The sequence below is a fragment of the Calonectris borealis genome, chromosome 6 (genome assembly GCF_964195595.1).
Source record: "Calonectris borealis chromosome 6, bCalBor7.hap1.2, whole genome shotgun sequence".
Taxonomy (NCBI): Eukaryota; Metazoa; Chordata; class Aves; order Procellariiformes; family Procellariidae; genus Calonectris; species Calonectris borealis.
Window position 1 is genome coordinate 14,542,541 of NC_134317.1, and position 19,003 is coordinate 14,561,543.

General features: G+C 41.3%; 1 protein-coding gene across 4 annotated transcripts in view; it reads right to left on the reverse strand.

The window, feature by feature from the left end:
• Positions 1-19,003, reverse strand: part of EPB41L5 (erythrocyte membrane protein band 4.1 like 5) — a 62,010-nt gene extending 43,007 nt beyond the window's left edge. For 2 of the 4 annotated variants that reach the window (XM_075152902.1, XM_075152900.1), the window contains exons 1-5: positions 18,929-19,003; positions 17,423-17,607; positions 6,760-6,864; positions 1,434-1,476; positions 226-304 (exon numbers count right to left, since the gene is read on the reverse strand). In XM_075152902.1, the coding sequence (XP_075009003.1) occupies positions 226-304; positions 1,434-1,476; positions 6,760-6,864; positions 17,423-17,602 (407 nt within the window). In that variant the 5' untranslated portion in view covers positions 17,603-17,607; positions 18,929-19,003. Of the gene's footprint in view, positions 1-225; positions 305-1,433; positions 1,477-6,759; positions 6,865-17,422; positions 17,608-18,709; positions 18,792-18,928 lie in introns of those variants that run through there. The other 2 variants (XM_075152901.1, XM_075152899.1) reach the window with 2 other exon arrangements.

The following is a 19,003-nucleotide window of genomic DNA, read 5'->3' on the forward strand; positions in this document are numbered from 1 at the left end:
GCCAGAATTGCCTAATGAAAAATGGTGCATCGAGTAACACAGTAAATATATAGATCTCTATATTAGAGCTCATGACAGCTACATTAGAAACATTTACAAAAAGCCAAGTAAACAAGCAGCTCTAAGGAATTCTCCAAAACATCATACAACTGCGTAAATAAATACCACAAAAACATTTTCCTGGCCTTATTTGGGTACCTCTCTCTCACACAAAATCCCTCTTACCTTGTTAGCTCTTCACGTAGATTGTTGGGCTCCGATGAGTAAAACTTTACACGAAAATGCAGACAATACGGTGGGCCAACTGCAAAGTAGAATTAATTCAAGACAGCGGTAACAGTAACTGGATGAGACATCTTATTTTTTTATTACACAGAATCAAAACTTGACTAAAATTGGCTCTGTCCTACCACAAGGTCTTAAGGCAGGAGGAATTCCTTTGTGACAGGGAAATGCATGAAAAACATCATGGTGAAAGGACACTTAAATACATGCACAAAATAGTTTTATATGTTACAAGTCAATCCAAGAGCCATACCACATTAGGCTGGTTTGTCCTGCCAAGAGCACACGAATCTAGGTTAATCCCTATATTTAAGGACTCTATCCATCACCAAGAAAGCTGTGCATCTTGGCTCTGCAGATGACCAAACCCCCAGGCACCCTGTTGGTCTCTGTAACGTCTTCCCAAGGCTCTGGGAAATACCCATTGCTGACAACTTGGGACCCTTCATTCCACAGAAGTTTAGACATATTTCAGGGGGATTTAACAGACCCTTCTGTGGAAAAATCACCTTTTCTGGAAACCAAAGAGTTAATTCTGCAAAAGGATGGATTAACAGTTCTTTAAAAATGTGCAGCGCTCTGCTGATTCTTGCATTTGACAGGAGGAATTTTCTCTCTCGGTGCTTCCAAAACCTCTGTTGTATTAACACAGCACCACAAATCCCTGAAGACTTCCCACAGTGCAGAGCAAGGAAGCTGCTAAACAAAAATCTGCCGATGTCACAGCTTACCCAAGCGCGCACCACCGAAACAACCAGGCCACACTAAACCCTTGTGCAGCAGGTAAGGACTTGGTGGAACGAACACAGATTCGGGCATTCAGGACTGCCCCAAGGGACGGAGGCTCCAAGACAAGTTTTCCTACAGTCAGGATAACGATCTATAACACCGAAACGTCCTCAGCTGCCTTGACTCCATTTAAACTATAATTAATGAGCCTATAACATGTTTAATTAAGGGCATTAGACTAAAGTAATATGAGCTACAGAGGGAAGAGGTCATTAAACAATCGGCAGCACCATGTCGGGTTTTTGTCACCAGGTCTTGTCACCCCCCACAGGACACTGCCCCACACCATCCATTTCAACTCTCTGTGCCTCCTGTATGTTCAATATGAGATCCCAAGAGAAAACGGAAAGGACACTTACTTTTAACTTGCTTTTTAATGCTTTTTGTGTTGTCCAACCAATGCTGAAAAATAAATTACTTTCATTGAATTATCAATAAAGAAATCTCACACAAAGAACAAAAAAAAAAAAAAACACTATTCGTTAGTGAAGACCACCTTGGAATAACAAGTAGTTTGTTAAAACAATGTAATCCAAATCTTTCACAATTCACAGTGCTCATCGAAGATCCTTTCACCAAAGTTTGAAATGCAAAATGTTGGTTTTGAACAACAGAAACACCCTGTAGTATCTTACTTAAGGCCAACCTTCAAGAAAGCATTATCTACTTAAAAAAAAAGTACTGACAAACCACTTCAATTACTAAAATTTTCATCCTGTCCAAACAAACACTTAATTCACACATTAGTAGGTCAGCCAGTGACAATGTTCCAAAGAGGCATAAATCATAGCTGGAGACTCTGGCACTCAGTTGTGTGTGATGTTTACTTGGGGTGGAAGGGGAGAGACAAAATAAATATTGTTGGCTTTCAGGCATTTTCTTTAGATGACTCAAATGCAGTAACAGCAAAGCCGTCTATGTCCAAACATAAGGGTCAGCTCTACCTAATTCTCCAAAATCTATTCACAGGTGACATTTTAGCAGCTGTCACGTGGGAGGACAGAAGTTACTGCCTCACCTACTAATGCTAATTATAAGCTATATACTAGACGTGAAGCCAAAATAATGGCTTCACTTATACTGCATACAACAGCATGTGAAAAATAAGCTATAGATGGCAGGTTAAGAGAAACATCTACACATATACACTATGCTCCCTAAAATAATTGCTTATACTCCCACTGCTGAAAAGTTTAGACCAGAAATTAAAGATAAAGCTGGAAAGCTAACATACAGCTAGCGGTAGAGACCTACTTCCAAGTGCTGTGCACAGTGAACAGCTCCCTCCTCCAAAGGAGGTGACTCAGTTAAACAGTAAACACAGCACCCTATTCAACATAATTACATTGACTCAACAGCCAGAGCAAACTACCTAGCACACCATGTCCTGCATGGTTCACAATGCCCAGGTAACACCACCTCATTTGATCAATCCCAAATGTCACCTTGCAACTAATACAGATGAATTATATACTTAGCAACACTCCTTTTGTTAAACTATGTGCTGTGAAGTTCACAGCAGGCCCCATGGAGGACAGAAAAGCAACAGGGGTATGAGAAAGAACCGGTATTTTCAGGTTGCAATGCCAAGTGCAAACACGTTCCTGTCTTCAGAGCAGCCCTGCCTTGTGTGTAAAGTCAGCCTGTAATACAGCCAGGATACGCAGTGAGTGATGTATTAGCTGCAGATCAGAACAACTGAACCATCTACTGCTGCTGTGCACACAGCTGAAAACGCTCTCATTACCTATTAAAGTAGCTACAGAAAGCTATCTGAAGTGTATCTAACATTTTTTAAATAAAGCTGAAGGAAAAATGAAGCAAATATTTCTGTCAACTTTGCTTACACTACCAGCGAAATGGAGTTGAGCAATTTTTTTTTTGTTTCTTTAAGAAAATGGTATAATCTCTCTTCCTATTCCATAAACTCACTTGCTGTAAGAGACACAAAAATACACAAATTACCCACTTGGAGGCTTGCAGGTGATTTAGATACAGGAATAGCAGAGAGTGCCATTTCTAGGCTCCAGGACTGTCTGTGCACGCCTGTCTCATCTCCCTCCTGTTTTCTCTCATCTCCTCCACATTCCATGGGAAGGCAACTGAGAGGCCCGCGACAGGCACTGATAGCGTTTTACTCTGCTCGGCTCCTACCACCGCTGCCTACAGGAGCTCCATCCGCATGGCAAGGGTGTGGGTGGAAGAAGGGAAACAGAACTGCTTTTAAATGGAGGGAGAAAAAAAAAAAAACCAAACCAAACCAAACCCAACACATGCATGGGGACACACAGACGTCAGGAAACTTAAGATTTATTCCAAGTGATTAAAATGGAATTCAAGTGGACCTGGCAAAAGGTTTACATTTTGATGAGAGTTTGCTCAGCACAGTCTACTTCTGAAATCCAGAGATAAAGTTTGCTAAACAAAAAGCAATATGAACAACAGACTGCATAGAGTACTCGAAGTCCTTACTAAAAGTTTGTTCCTTCAGAAATTTTTAAAAAACAAAACAAAACAAAACAAAACAAAACCCAGCAACATTTCAAGAAGGTAGAGCAAACAAGTTTTTTAGTAAGACAGTGAGGCTAAAACTGGACCCATACTTTCTGGAATTAACGGGTGCATACTTAGTGTAATGCTATGCAAATAATTTTCAGCATTAAGCACTACATTAGATAAAACTGCCAGAGTAACAAACCAATGTGTTGTACAATTCCATTAGGAAGAGTAAGTATGATGTGAAATTTGCCACCTGTTAAATGCTCAATGCCTCCTTACTAGAAACATCTCTCCAGCATTGCTAGAGGAAACGCCAAATAGCCCAGCAAGCTAACAGCAATCTTCATCTTTTGTGTCACTGAACATGCTGTGCTGTTCATTGTCAGCCTGAATCGAAGTTACTCAAATTAACAATAGCCTGTTCCCTTGGCTGCCAGGCCAAGTCTGATGTATGGTGGACAACCTTGCAAATAACTCCTTTTACCACCTCCTGCCTCTTACTTGGCGGGGGGGTGGGGGGGGGGGTTGGGGGGGAGGATCTATTCCTAACCATCAGACGAGCAATGAACAGAGAAATCACATGAAAATGACAATTCTTTCACTTCACTAATTGTTTCAAGAACTTCTTTAAAGAAGCTAGTATTTGAATCCTAAAACCCAAAATGTCAGGAAGAGTTTGTATTATCTGGGTTCCCCCCACTCCACAGTACATCATAAACTCAAACACCTAACTACTAATCGTTTCAGCAGCTCAGAAGAAGGAAAAAAAGCTATCCTTCAGTTGTTCGAAATGAATCTATGGAAAACTCATTTAGTTAAAACAAGTGGGGAATTTATCGATTTTTTATTTAACTACACATTGCTAGTTTGTCAGTGTTTTATATCATCAGATGCAACTAGCTAGTAAGGCAATATACTTAAATTTAAATTGGGTAGCAGAAAGATTATCTCCTTCACAGCCAGCGGACAATTCTGTCCCCAATAAGGGACTGGATTCTCACAGTTTATTTAACAGGTCTCCTGAATAATCTTTGACAAGTCACTAGATTAGTCTCTGACTTTGTTTCCAGCTGCAGATTGGGTTTCTGCTAGAATGTGCCAGCTCCTTTTTGCAAGAATGGCTGTCATCACAACAGTTCTTCATTTCTTAAAGCAATTATCTCTGGCTGTTGTGTTCAGCTCTTCTGGCAAAATGCAATCTTTTCTTCTTCGTTATACAGAGTGTATCATTAAAGTCCAGTTTAAACAGATTGTTATCTCTACTCTGCCTCTTTTCAGTCACACATAGTTAAGAAAAGGAAGCAAACTATGTTCGAAATCGCTTGTACTTGGTAGATTGTGCAGTATCAAATACTCTACCAGTTGCTGTCTGGACTGGAAGTAACAATTTGCTGGACAAAAGCAAGCCATGAGCCTTTGCTGAGGCAGAAAACATTAACTCTTAGTTCCCCATTTCAAGATGAAATGATGTTATTTGCTAAGAGAACAGTAAGAGAAAAAAGTTTACCATTCAGATAGTATCACCAGTTACAACTAACTCACTGTGAACTCTTATGAGATCCTAGAGGCACATGGAAATACTTGAGAAGCCACATAGCAGAAATTGAGTTAAGATACCTAAAAAGTACTGATTTTTTTTTTCCTGAAGCAAAAGATAAATGCAGTAAGTCATTCACTATCGATACTCAACAACCTAGTCTGCACATGCTTAACACAGCTAACATGATTTTTATATATATTAAATGGTACGCAATGGGCTGTTTTCTAATTTCTGCTGGTAGGAGGTATGCATGGTTCTGAATGGCATCCCTCCGGCAGAGAAAATGGTCTTTTTCTCCTTAGTGTTAAATGTCTCTGTTCTGCAAGAGGTTTTAAGATCACTTTCACTACTGGGAACTGCAGCCCAGCAGCAGCTAATCCCACTAGCCATGAAGTTTGTTTCAGATGCTGAACACAAATTATTTTCTCCGAAGAGAATGCTCTCTACAATTACAAGCTAAGCATAAAACTCTATTGTGATAATTTTGAAAAGAAGCCATCAGGTTATAAGTGTGCTTTGGGATGGATAACACTGTGTCCAAAGCTGTCAGCTTCTTTCAAAGATTCAAGCTTGCCATTGTGCAAAGTTAATTACAATTAATATATCACCTTCATATTGTTCCGGACCCTTACAGAAGTAAAGGAATATATGTCATTGCCTCCATTTTGCATGCTGACCTCGAACAGTTCAGGTATTTAGCTCAGCAGCAATTCTGCCATCCTAATCATGACATAATTCTGCAGTGGACTTGAAACACAGAAACAATTAAGTCATACATCTAACAAATAAGATTGACATACACAGTGTGAAAACTCAGATCTCATTCTACCTGGGGGCGTCAGGATAAGTGAATACAAGTTTACGGTAGAGGGATGCAGGACAGAGACAAAAATCCACTCCTTGTCTAATGCCTCACTTAACTTGCAGCTATCCTTGCGGGCAGGATTAAGTACTTGGCCATAAGAAGTATCTGAATATGAAACTGCACAGCCCACAAGTGAAAGAACTGTGGTTGCTTTTGACAGACAATGCTGTGCTTCTGTTTTCAAAAGCAGTCACATTTTTACAAACACACAACAAACTTCACAAACAAACTCAGGCTTGCAAGAACCCTCTACTCAAACTGTCCGGTACATTCAAACACACCTATATCCTCCCAAAAATTTCTAGTTGCTGGTCTGAGTCACAACTGATTTGAGCAAATCAAAGGTATACCCCACTTGCCAAGATTATTTCCCAAGCAGACATTAACAAGATGACTTTTGCTGACGAGAAAGTTGATGGCATTGGCAAAGGAAAACTTTCTCCACTCTGTAGAAGAACGACGGGCCAAGCACACACTCTAGTTTTGCCCCTTCTTCTCTGCATCAGAGGCATCAAGAATATCTACATGACGCGCCAGGCTCTGGGGTCCTACCGGACCAGCCTGCCTAATGACAATAGAAAGTGTGACAGGAACAAGTGAAAACAAGAAAGAAAGAGACAACAGCGTTGTATTCCGTTAGAGTGCTCGAGGTGGAATTAAACTTGGAGGTCACTTAAAATTAACTCAAAACCGGCACCTTTCTTATAGAAATTTTGTCTATATTAAAATTGAACTTTTAGACTGTTCGTTTAAAAAAAAAAAAAAAGGCACTGCTACTCACCGCCACTTGTGCGGAATCCATGAACCTTAATCCAAAGTAGTCGCTTTCTATAAGGTCCAGATGATACATGATCTGTTCAAACAGGAGCTGGCCTTTGGCTTTTTTCTGAAAATATAAAAGGATTCAATACTTAGCAGGTAGATTTATTGTAGCATCTACCTTCTTCTAGGCATACTTTATATTGTAATTCCAAAAGTAAGAGAATCCCAAAATTAAGCTTCTGAAAATACAATGTGGAAATTATTTTTTTCTCTCCTATTTTTTAATGGCTGTTTTTCTTAAAGGCAAAAGTACACCCCACAAGAAGCACACATAATATCCTTAAAGGACTTGCATAATCTCCTTTTTTGGAAAATGTCAACATTGACTTGCACAACACAGAGTGTTAAAACGCCATTTTATCATTGTCTATTTTAGGCTTTCCTTACTCACCAAAGTTCAATAGAACTGGAAACATAGCTAGTACAATTGCAATAACTAATGCACCGGAAAATTTTCAGAGCGAAGTACAGCAAATTGCTTACGAATTTACTACTGTTTGATACCTAGGCAATTCACTGGTTTTGAAGCAGGTAGCAAAGCATATTGAATTAGGATATTGCATTGCATCAGCAAGTGCTTTTAACAACTGCCAGGAAACACTCTGGGGCAAGCAACTTTAACAAATAGTACTTAGATAACACATTCACAAAAATAAGTTCATAAAACTCACTTCTAGCTACAAAAAGCCACCGCATATGCTTACACATAATTTATGAAAAAACTTAGCTCTGGCCCCAAGTAAACATAATTTTTACAGTCATGATCTAAAAAATTAAACAGTTGTTTTTAAAGGGAAGGCATGTAAATAGCACTGGGCAGTTTCTACACCACATCCGTTTTTCTTTATATGAACTCCTTTATAGTAATACACTGAAAGAAAAGCTTAACAGTAATACCTGAGATGCCTAAATGTAATAAAAATACATTAATAAATTAGTAGGTCTGAGTACAGTTTCACGGTATTGAAAAGAAATATTTTTAACTGCAAAGAAATGCAGAAAGGATTTATGCTTACTCTGCAAGCAGTTTAAGGATTTCTCTATTTCCATAATGCTATCATCTTGCAATCTTTTATCTTAATATTCATACATTCACAACTTGAGAAATGGCCTAACTTTCTAAGCATATTTTTTAGTAAACTACTAATTAGCAGATTTAGTCCACCTCTCAAAATTCTGGGCCAGCCAGAATTCTTATTCTCAGAAATAATCTGGTTTAATCACCAAGTAATATCCATGTAAGTAAAACAGCATGTGTAATTTTTGCCACCTTCCTCTACCCTGATCTTCAAATATTTTATATTCAACTTTGCAATCATAATCATTGGTTTACTCGACGCATTAGTTAAATCCAACATGACATTTCACAGCTCAAAGCAAAATCTCAAAAAAGTCTGCAAAATGAACCTGCCTAAGCAAGTTCTCCCACAGTTAGTTATGTCCAAGTATTGGGGGAGGTAGGGGGAACGGAAGGCAATTAGACCAAAAGGCAACTTCACATGCACATAGCATCTACAAAGCGTTGTATAATGAAAACGCTGAGATGTAGACCCCATCGAATTCATTTAGGGCAAGTTTTTTTCTGTTGACTTCAAGAAAAAGTACTTCTCGGGCAATAGCAGATTTATTAAATACCAGCAAGACACTCCTAACAGAAGCCTTAAAGCAAATCGCCTACATATAAAACCAGACATTTCTTCCACTATTTGAGTCTGTAGCCTCTTTCTTGAACGAGCAAGGCATTGAACTGTTCTCTCAGCACAGGATATCTTCTGCTTGAACAGTAAGATATACTAATACAACTGAAATCAATTCAGCATTTACAACAGTAAAACTGGAAAAATGTGCATGAAGCTTTCAGCACCTGGTCTAAAACTAGAGGAAAATCTCCCCTTATTGGGCAGAACATTTTAGATCCTTCCTCAATTCCTCAGTAAGTCATCTCTTAAAACTGCAATTAACCAGTTACCTCGGCCAAATTCCCTCCCAGGGACAGGCAACGGAGCACTTTAACTCGAGCCTGGAATTACTACATGTACTATTCTCAGACTACCAACAACCAAAACTTATTATTGTTCAAAATTCTGCAGCATCAAATTAGTTTCAGAGCATGTTCGTCATTTTGGTAATCTCAGCAGAGGACTCAAAGATCAAGTGGACCCAGAATGACTAATGTGGGACAAAGTCCCTGAAGAATAGCACTGGAGCAGCCATGGAAAGGTTTGCAGGGCTGCTGGTTGTTTTCTGACTTAAATCACCAAGGCTGTCAACATGGAATTAATTATGCAGTACTTTGCTAGCTGTATTTGGTGCAAGTCAGCAAAAGTGTCACACGTGCTTTAATGTTAAATTCAAATTCTTTCTTAAAGCCTTACCAAAGTCCTTCCTCCTTATCTCCTTATATTTAAACAAACAGCAGCCAAAAACATTACTGTTTTGTAGCCGGTCAATTTTTATGACTCAAAATTAATTTCTTTGTATTCAATAAAACTGCGATCTTAAGTGTTTTCTAAAGAGATAGCAAAGATACACTTTTATTACATTTTCTGGTGAAAAAATACCCTAACTTTCTAATGGCAACATTCAATTTAAATGACATTTTTATCCTGCTGCTACCCCATGCCTTCCCCACGCCCCCTTTCTTTTCCTTACAGCAGAGCTCAGGTTACTCTCAAAGGACAAATATTTTCAAGCTGCTTAATGGTTACCGATGAACTATTAACGACTCCACTCACAAGCAGTCCAGCCTGTGGCTGGTCCTCCCTTCAGGGCACAAATTAAACTCTTCATGGGTTTGTAATTCACTACTTGATTTACACAGTTTGCTATACTCTGCAGGAAACAACAGCAAACATCTCAAAGCAGGAGAATCAACAACTGAACTGGGAAACTTAAATAAAAGATATCATTTATATAGGGCAGGGCATCTAGTGGTTTTGCCACACTTCGGAATGAGATAAAAGCCTCTTTTGATCGCTTTGGCATGAATCGTGCCCCCCACCCCTGAATGGAAGGGATGCTCCCAACTACCTCCTACTGACATCTCATGCTGCTCTTAACAACTGCAATTGCCGGCTGAGTAGGTGTGACAAAGGCTGGACTTAACCCCGGTAGCCCAGCAGCAAGGCTGGGTAAGGCCACCTCTGGTGTTCACCGCAGCAGGCTGGCTTGTCCCTTCATCGCCGGGATGAGGTAACACGGAGACATTCACCTTGGCTCAGGCACCTCAGTCGCTACCTAAAACTAGAGAGGCAGCATGTATACCCTCTCCTCATGGTCTCAGAGGTAAAGGTTATTTCATCGAGACGCATTCAAGAGCATAAGCCAGCAACCCAGTGCTCCACAACTTGCCTGTCTGATGTAAAAGCCATTTTCAGTACCAGCAGCAGCCAGTACAGACCAGCGCTGGTGAAGCAACGCGGGTTTTCAACAGTGGGGATGAGACCCGTGTGCTGGGCGGGCACCCGCTGAATGGCTCACATTTTAAGGTTTTTATCAGGTTTTTAATCACTTCAAACTTCCAAAACTTGGGGAAAAAAAAAAAAAACAGAACTAATGAATTTACTAAATAAAATGCTTATCAGAAAAGGATTTTTCTCCTCTTTATTTCTCTTCTTTGTGAAGAAAAGGAGGTCCTTATATAACATGAACTCTGAAAAAACAAGATGAATAGGCTTTACCTTCATGGCACTTATTAACCCTTGTCTTTGCAGCTGCACTTTTCTGCCAGAAGATTTCTTCAAATGATTATTTTAATATTGCTTATTCGTAACAACTAACAGTAACTATTGCCTTCAGTAGTTACTGAAGGGCAAAAACCTCCCTTCCTGTTTTTTGTCAACTCATTAAGAGTGTTACCATTCTCATTCATACCAGTTTCCTCAAAAAGACCTCACTTACCCCCCGGAAAAGTTAGGGACCCCTATTCAGGATTTACAGCTACCCAGTTGCTGGGATGTCACCTGCATGTTTGCAGACCATGGCAGTGCGGGAGCAGCAGATGAGCCTGTCCATTTTTTTATGAAGTTAATCCCCCTTCTCCCAAATGACAAGTTTCACAAAAATAAGCCATGCGAAAGCTCCAACAGTGAGCTTTAAAGGAAAAAAGATTTCATCTCAATATAATGAAAACAGTATCTATAGTTAACACCATTAAGGTTTGCTGGAGAATTGGAGGGTTAAAACCCCCTATCTTTACAAAGGCAGTGTTAGAAGCACACATTATTTGTATCACCCTGATCTTCTTAATAGGTTTAAGTACTGACCTACAAATGGAGTTGCTCCTCTCCTCAAACTCCAAGCATCAATCTTTCAAATAACTTTTCCAAACTCCCCAGTCAATCTTCTCCTTTATCTAAAGATGCCACTGGCAGCAAAGCACCAGTTCTGCTTCTCTCTGGTTTATGCCCAGCCTTTGACAAACATGCACCATATGTTCTCGTACTGAGTAAAAAGCCCCGCAGGCTGGAAGGCTGCAGAGAGTAATTTCTACCTCCAGAGATAGAGCTTATAAAATCTTCTATTTACTCAATCTCTCCCAAATATAGGAAGATAAGCATTTGGGATTAAATATTTTGTTCTGTTATTCTCTGGAGAAAGAAAAAGGCATCTCCCAAAACTCTTTATAAAGCATTGATTTCAATACCCATTATAACTGTACGTTTATTAGAATATATATAGAAGGATTTTAATGTACTGTGCTCAGGTTTATTGACCCTACACATAAGAAGATAAAGATTCAAAACATTCATACTTGTGAGTTTGTTTTGCCACAAGTCCCTTATTTTTCCTCTCCCAGAAAGTTTGTATCTTCTAGTTACACATTTGATTTAATCAATTTCTGAACCTACCTCCTAATGTTCTTTCTGATACAGAATATATCCAAACTGCTTGTCCAGCATTAAGGTTTAGAGATTAAATACCTCACCCCAGTATATTCTCAAACATTTCAGTTTTATTTGATATTCCACCTGCAGGTTTCTCAGGAGCAGTCTGGTTAAGAGCATATGAGAGTCTCAGTCTTTGAGCTCTTTACAGGGGCAGTTCAGTGGGAAAGCAGGGCTTCAGACAAAATTTGCTGTTACGCTGCGAGTTAGGAATGCTAAACCTTCAGGCAACTGAACCAGCCTGCAGCACCATCCCCAGAAACACTCGGCAGCACACGGCAGGCCAAACAAATTACTCCGACAGCAGCCACAGCTCGCTTCCAGCTGCTCCCTTCCTCCATTCCCAACCGCGCCAGGGCATCGTGCATCGCAGCAAGCCCGAAATGCTCACCTGCCCTTAACCCAAAACGACTGGACTCCCAGCACGACTCAGTAGGGGCCGTCTGTGATTCTGCTGCTGCTCAGAAGTGCTGAAACGACTCAGCATGTACTATACATGTTTTACATTCAATCTCAATATGTATTTACATCTGGCACCCCAGGAAGCACTGGATCGACCTGCGCTACGGCTGGGCCCCCTTCCACCACACAGACAGCACCTCCGCTTTGTAACACTCCGCTCAGGATTGATTTTTCCAGTTTCAGTCCCATAAAGGTCTTTCAGTAGTTTAAGCAAATAGTCAAAAGCATTTCAATAGTTTAAGACAAAGACCACACGGGGAAAAAAGCTTTAATCCAAAACTTTAGTCTTAACACACACACACACACAAATAAAATGTTTATTTATGCATTACTTTTGTCAGCTGAGCTTTATTTTGAAAATTTAAAAGCCAGCCTTGAACACTAAGATTACTCATTTTATTCAAAGACTGATTTTTCCAACATTTTTAGCATTACTAGATTTTCTTTTTAATCAGCATCTGTGTCACTGACAGCATTCTGTATTTCATATTTACAGCTACAAATATGCAGCAAATAGCCACAAATATTCTACAAGCTTGTGGAAAAAAAAAAAGAAGAGTGGATTACTGAGTAAAAACAACTATCACAATACATCTCTGATCTTGTAGTTGGATCAACACAGATTATCTTCCTCCACACAAAAAGCCATCAGCACATGTTAACAGTTTGCTGGCAATGTTTTTGGCATTCCAGATATACTTCTTAATTTTATTTAAAATAATCACTACAAATACAGTCCTTTTTATCTTATTTTGTAAGCATTACTCCACAACTGTAAACAGCTTAGCTAATTCCTGCTATTCCACAGAGCTGGTTTATATAAGACCTTGTTTTAATGATACTTCATTATAATAAGGTCAAAACCATCTCATTTTGCAATCTCCATATTAAATTTCATGCATGCATAAGTAAGGAATATTCTAAGATGAAAAACTACTCAGAGAGCATCCATTCTCATAAGTTGTGTCTTTCACCTTATACCACTAGGAAGATTTTGCCTAAAACTTAGGTTGCACGTATAGAAACTGGAATACAATTAACGCTCTATTATCCATGAGAAGATTATGTAAATTGTAGGTTAAGCAGGGTCAGTGTTTTTTTTACCAAAACACCCCTGGCTTCTACAAAGTACCGAGCTGCTTCTACAAGACCCCATACTTACTATCTGTTGCTATTGTAAGGCTGACGTTGTTCCCCCCCCAGAAAGCTATCCACAGATTTTAAAAAGATGTGTATTCCAAGTGTATCCCTGTAATTTAATTTACATTATTTATCTTACCATTTTTCCCTTTTTTCTAGGTTATCTTTTCCCTCTCCCAATTATTACTCCGAATAGCGTAGAATTGACTATCTCTACAACAAATGCTCAATTTTCCTATCTTTTGATTTAAAAATCCTCTGGAGCCCTCCAGTACTCAAAACAGCACTTTATATGAAATTCTTGGCAAACATTTTTGTTCATAAGTATTTCATAAGATGTCGGTGACTCCAATTAAAAACAGCTTTCAAGGAAAAACACTGCTAAGATGCCCTCCCCGTCCCCAACCTCTCTTTCCCCACGAACCATGACCACCAGAAGAGCCAGTATTCCATCTGTTGAGGGGTTCACTTGGGAGCCCAGATCAGTATGACTGAGCTGATGGAGTCTTCAGGTACTAAACTGGGTCTGTTCATGGCTTTTGAGCTTTTGGGAATTCCAGAGGGGCGATGGGGGAAGATGGAGTTTAGTTTCACGTGGGAACAGGATTAAAAGTGAGATAGGGGATGTCAGCAAAACAGAGTTCTTGTCCTCTCACCGCTCATACCACTAAGCAAACACTCCACCCATGGATCTTAAACAATTAGAAGAAAAAGCACAACCCAACTTTTGTCTAAAGTTGAACTCAAGGTAAGTTAACAGTAAAACAGCGTGTATGACTAACATCATCAACAGCCACACAGTTAACAGACACCATATATTCTATAAAAACTTTTCATTGATAAAAAAATAGTAATAAGCTTCTCAGTGTTTCACTAAGCACATGATAAGTCTGTCAAAATCACTGAATGCATTTGGACAAACATAAAGCTTCAAAAAAGTGGTAACAGATGAGGAAAACTACCAGGTCGAAACACAACTTTAGAATCTGAGATGAAGGTGGGGAAAAAAACCCACACACCTTTCAATCTGCCCCCAAAAACCACTGGTAACTCGCATGAAGTTCATGGCTCCCATTTTGAACATACCCAAGTGACAGTAAATAGTATACATAACACAGATATTCTTCAGTCATTGACATGGCTACAAAATAAGTAGATTCTTAAAAACCATCCAGTCCGTGTACTGTGTAGGACTGTAGCTGATGAACAGTTCAAGTCAGGCAATTTTGTCATTAAAAACAAGAGAAGAAATAGAAAAGCAGACAGATTAAGTGGCTTGACAGACACAATAGATAAGATCAGTGGACAAAAAGCAGAGTTACTGCTCAAATCCTGGCTCTGTGTTTAATAAATTATTCTCAACTGCATCACTTACAACATGTCCCTTCTGTCTCATTGTCAATATTCATAAAAACATAAGTCTTTGCTGCGTATAAAGACTCTGAAACATGTTTGGCTTACGTGATACTGTTCCCTGTAGTGGGGTGGGTTTTTTTCCTTTTGTGGTTTGGTTTTTTTTTTTGTGTGTGTGTGGGTTTGTTTCTTTTTAATTTAAACAGAAATTCAGCAATCTCAGATTCAAGTATATGAATGACTGTAACTCCATTAATACTATTCTTTCAGTAGTAAATTCACTGTAAAAGTATAGCTCAACAAGCGTTTTAAGCAAGCATAAGCCTGATAGAGCCTCTAAATGCTGCTTCACCACATTTGGGGAGGCACATGGGGAACCAGATTGGAGAATCGCTCCAGCTGGAAACAAACATAACAAAATTATACTGATTATTTTCAGCCACAGCATTTTCTTGACTTAGGTTACTGCCTGGCTGCCAAAAAATGTTTCTTCTACCAAGGGGCATGCAAAACCAAGAACAAATGCAATAATGAAAGCAACATCTTTTCTTCCTGTGGCAGCAACAAATTATGCCACTGTAAAGTATTTACGTAGCCATGGATTAAAAAAAGCTATGGCATTCATTCCTGCCAAGACAACTCTTTCTCTGGCCATGAACTAACCTGTTTGCTAAGAGATTCAGTCTTAAGAAACACTTTCTGTTATTTATTTTTTTTTAATAAAACAATTTCACAGAACTCAGGTAGACAATGGGACTATGCACAACTGAACTGGCAGACCCGAAGGCACTTCTTTGAGATAACAAGAGTTCATTTTAAACCAGATCTACTGCCAATAAAGTAACAGAACCAGTCTTGGAAAAGGTGCTGGCTCAAAGAGGACAATGATTCTAAAGGAAAGTTTTTGTAAAAGGGAAGAAGAAAAAAAAAAAAAAAAAAAAAAAAAATCTATCTCTACACACATGTATTTTTAATTTAGCTTTAGATTTTAGAAAGCAATGTTGTTTTGCCAGGACTTTGTACCCTCCACTTCATGCCCTGTCTCCCCCCGCCTGGCTTTTTTCTTTCCTCTTTAAGAGTCAACCCCAAAATATGAATGACACAAGTGGAGACACAAGAACAAACACATTAAGGAGTCTGAACTGAAACATTTAATCTACTTTTAATTTATTGTATTTTAATCACCGAAGGAACAGGTACATGTCAGCCACTGATGATGCACTGTAATTACTGCATCTAGCTATGTTGATTTAGCCTATTTGTTTACTGTTACTCATAACTTAGATGTCCACAGCAAGCCTTTACGTTGGCTTATAAAGAAAAAAAGAAACAGTGAAAAGAAGTTTCCTGTAGAAATAAATAGTTACTACTGCACTCTGATCTAAGTTTTATAGTCCAGATGGCAGGTCATGACACCTCTTCAGGTTCAATTTATGCTCCTCAAAGCCTTAGAAATGTTGTTAGAGGCGCCAGGAATTTGCCTACAGAGCCAACTCCAGCTCCAAAGATTACTGCTCTGGTTATGTGGACACACCAATTTAAACTTGAGTACTTTTTAAGTGTAACTCTCGCTATAAAGTGTTTGTTGGCATTCCTGGCCTCAAATCAAACATCCTAGGCACTAAGCAGCACTGGATATGCTCATTACATCGTTTCAGAGATGTACAAATTAGTTTTACTGCCCTCTATAAACGCCTATCTGTATAGTCATTTCGCAAATAAAGATGCCAAACTGTTTCTTTAACTCTAGATTACCTGGGGTTCTGGATATCGCCGGAGTTATTTCTGCTCACTGTGCCAACAACACCGCTCAATACTCTAACAAGTTGGGCCTTCCTTAGACTACCTAACATTATAAACACTCTAGAATTGTGCTTAAAATAAGAAAGGGAGGAAAGAAAAGCCACTTCAAGAATGGCTGCGCCACACGCTCTTTCTAGCCAGTTGCTCCAACGTCAGCGCAACTGTTATTGCAGCCGAAATCCTGTGGAACTAGTCAGAAGGTCTCGGAGACCCACAGCTTCCTAACTCAGCTATGTGAGCTCAAAACAAATCACTAACAACTGTAACACGTGGTAATGGAAAAACAGAGCACATCACTTCTATTGCTACTGTTCATCCTGTTGGCCAAAAACAGGTATATAATTAAGCAGAGCAGAACAGACACGTGTATATTAAGGGAGCTTTAGAAATGTAAAACAGCGGCTAACACCTCACTTCCAACAAAGCACTATGCTATGAGACAATCCCTGTTATATAGTCTGCCCTGAGGAGGGGAAGGAAGTAGAATTCTTCTCTTCCCCTCCCCTCTCAAGTTAGCTTTAAAAACTGCATCCATCTCTGACACAAAATCAAAACAAACAAGACCCACACAGAAATTACTGCTAGTACTTCTGCTCATCCCTCCTCTTCAACAGAGTTACACCAAGAGATTTACCTTCCTTCTCAAGATGCATACACAGCTCACTGAAAAGAAAATCCAATTATCCGAAACGTTACCCTCTCCAAGTTAAGCCTTAGCACAAAAATTACATTAACACACTAGAAAGCATTCAAATGTACAAGGCACAATCTAACAAAACACTCTCTAGTTTCAGTGAAAAACAAAGTTAACTATTCTTTCAGTACCTTTTTATGACCAGTAACTTAGTGGATGTCAAGTCACAAAGTTGGTTGCTACAACAAATAGATACGCCTTTACCTAACTTGTAAACAGCAAAGAGCACAATCAGATTGACACAAGCCAACAGTATTTAAAAAACAAACTTGCACCACTCGTACCGGTAAGTCCACGCTGACATCTGTTCCATCCAGCAGCGCTACTCGGCAAGTAATGATGGATTTTGCGTCCCCAGCTGCAGGGATGTGGGTTGCAGCTCTTTGGGCCTCTCTTAGCCGCTCCTTCTCTGCATGCTTACGCATAGACCGCCGTCCAAGGGTTCGACGGAAAAAGCTCAGCATCTTTGCTATGAAATCCGAGACAGAAAAAGAACATGTTAATGTTAGTTTGTCACAGAAAAAAGAAAAGTAACAGCCCGCATTTAAAGTTCTTAGAAAATGCCAGACTTTGAAAAAGAACTGTTAGAGATTCAAACAGACCTTTCACTTCTTTGGATTTAGATACCCACAGTCTTTGGCTACTTTGAAAAACACTCAGCTCAAACCTTTGACAGTAGTTGTAGCGATTTTTGGGACAATCTGAAAGTACGTTAGGGGAAAAACAGCCATCGTGTAGATCCCATACAATTAATTGCAATCTTTCGTTAATACAAATGCTACTGCGCTCTTCAACGACATGGTGATGTTCTCTCAAAGCTGGAAAACAACCAAGAACTACACACCACCAGCTATTTTCTTGGCTGACATACTCCATATCTCTCATCGAAAAAAAGTTATAAACGACCCTGCCCGCCCCAGAACTTCGCTTACAGACCAGGTGCCGAGCCTCTCAAGGAAAGGCTTTGCACAGGCAGGCGAGCGCCTCACGGGCACGGCGACTCCCGCCTCTGCGGCCACGGCTGCGCCGAGGCTCCCGCCGGCGCAGGGAAGGCGGCCTCCCAGCCGGTCACCGGCACCGGGGTGGCGCCTCCCGCCGCCAGGGTCCCCGGTCGCCGCGGCAGCGCCTCCCGCCGCCAGGGTCCCCGGCCGCCGCGGCAGCACCGGCCCGGCAAACACCGGGAGCTCGGCGATGAGTCAGCCCCGAACCCCAACAGCCGGCCGGTCTCCCCGAGTAGCAACTCGGCCAGCGAGCACAGAGCGCCGAAACGCGGCGCGGCCCGGCCGCCTCACTGGGGGAGCCCCGGCACGGAACGGCCGCCGCCCCGCCCCGCCCGACTCCCCCTCCCCAGGCCACGCCGCGGGGCGCCCCTGCCCTTACGTAAGCCCCGAGACCGGCCCGCGGCCCCGCTCCTGCCGCGCCTCCCCGGCGGCCTCGCCTCAGGGGTCTCGCCGCGCCCCCTCCTCCTCCCCCCACCACCACCACCGCGGTCGCTCGGGCACCGGCGCGGCGCCGCCGACCCTCCCTGGCGCCGCTGGCGGCGATCGCAGCGGGCTCCCCGCGCCGCTCACCTGGCGGGCGGCCCCGCGGCCCGGGCGGCGGGAGCGGCGGAGCCGGGGGCGGCGGGAGCGCGTCCCCGCGGCGGCTCCTCAAGGCCCTGGGGGCGGGCGGGGGGGGCGGTGAAGGAGCCCCCGGGAGGGGGCGGGCCGCCGAACATGGCGGAGCGATGTGGGAGGCCCTTAAACGGGCAACGCCGCGCCGTCCCTTTCCTCCTGTCCACGCTTACTCACCTGGCGGCTTCCGGTGCTGCTCGCCGCCGCTCGGCGCAGGAGGGGAGATCGAGGAGGGCGGCGGCAGGGAAGGAA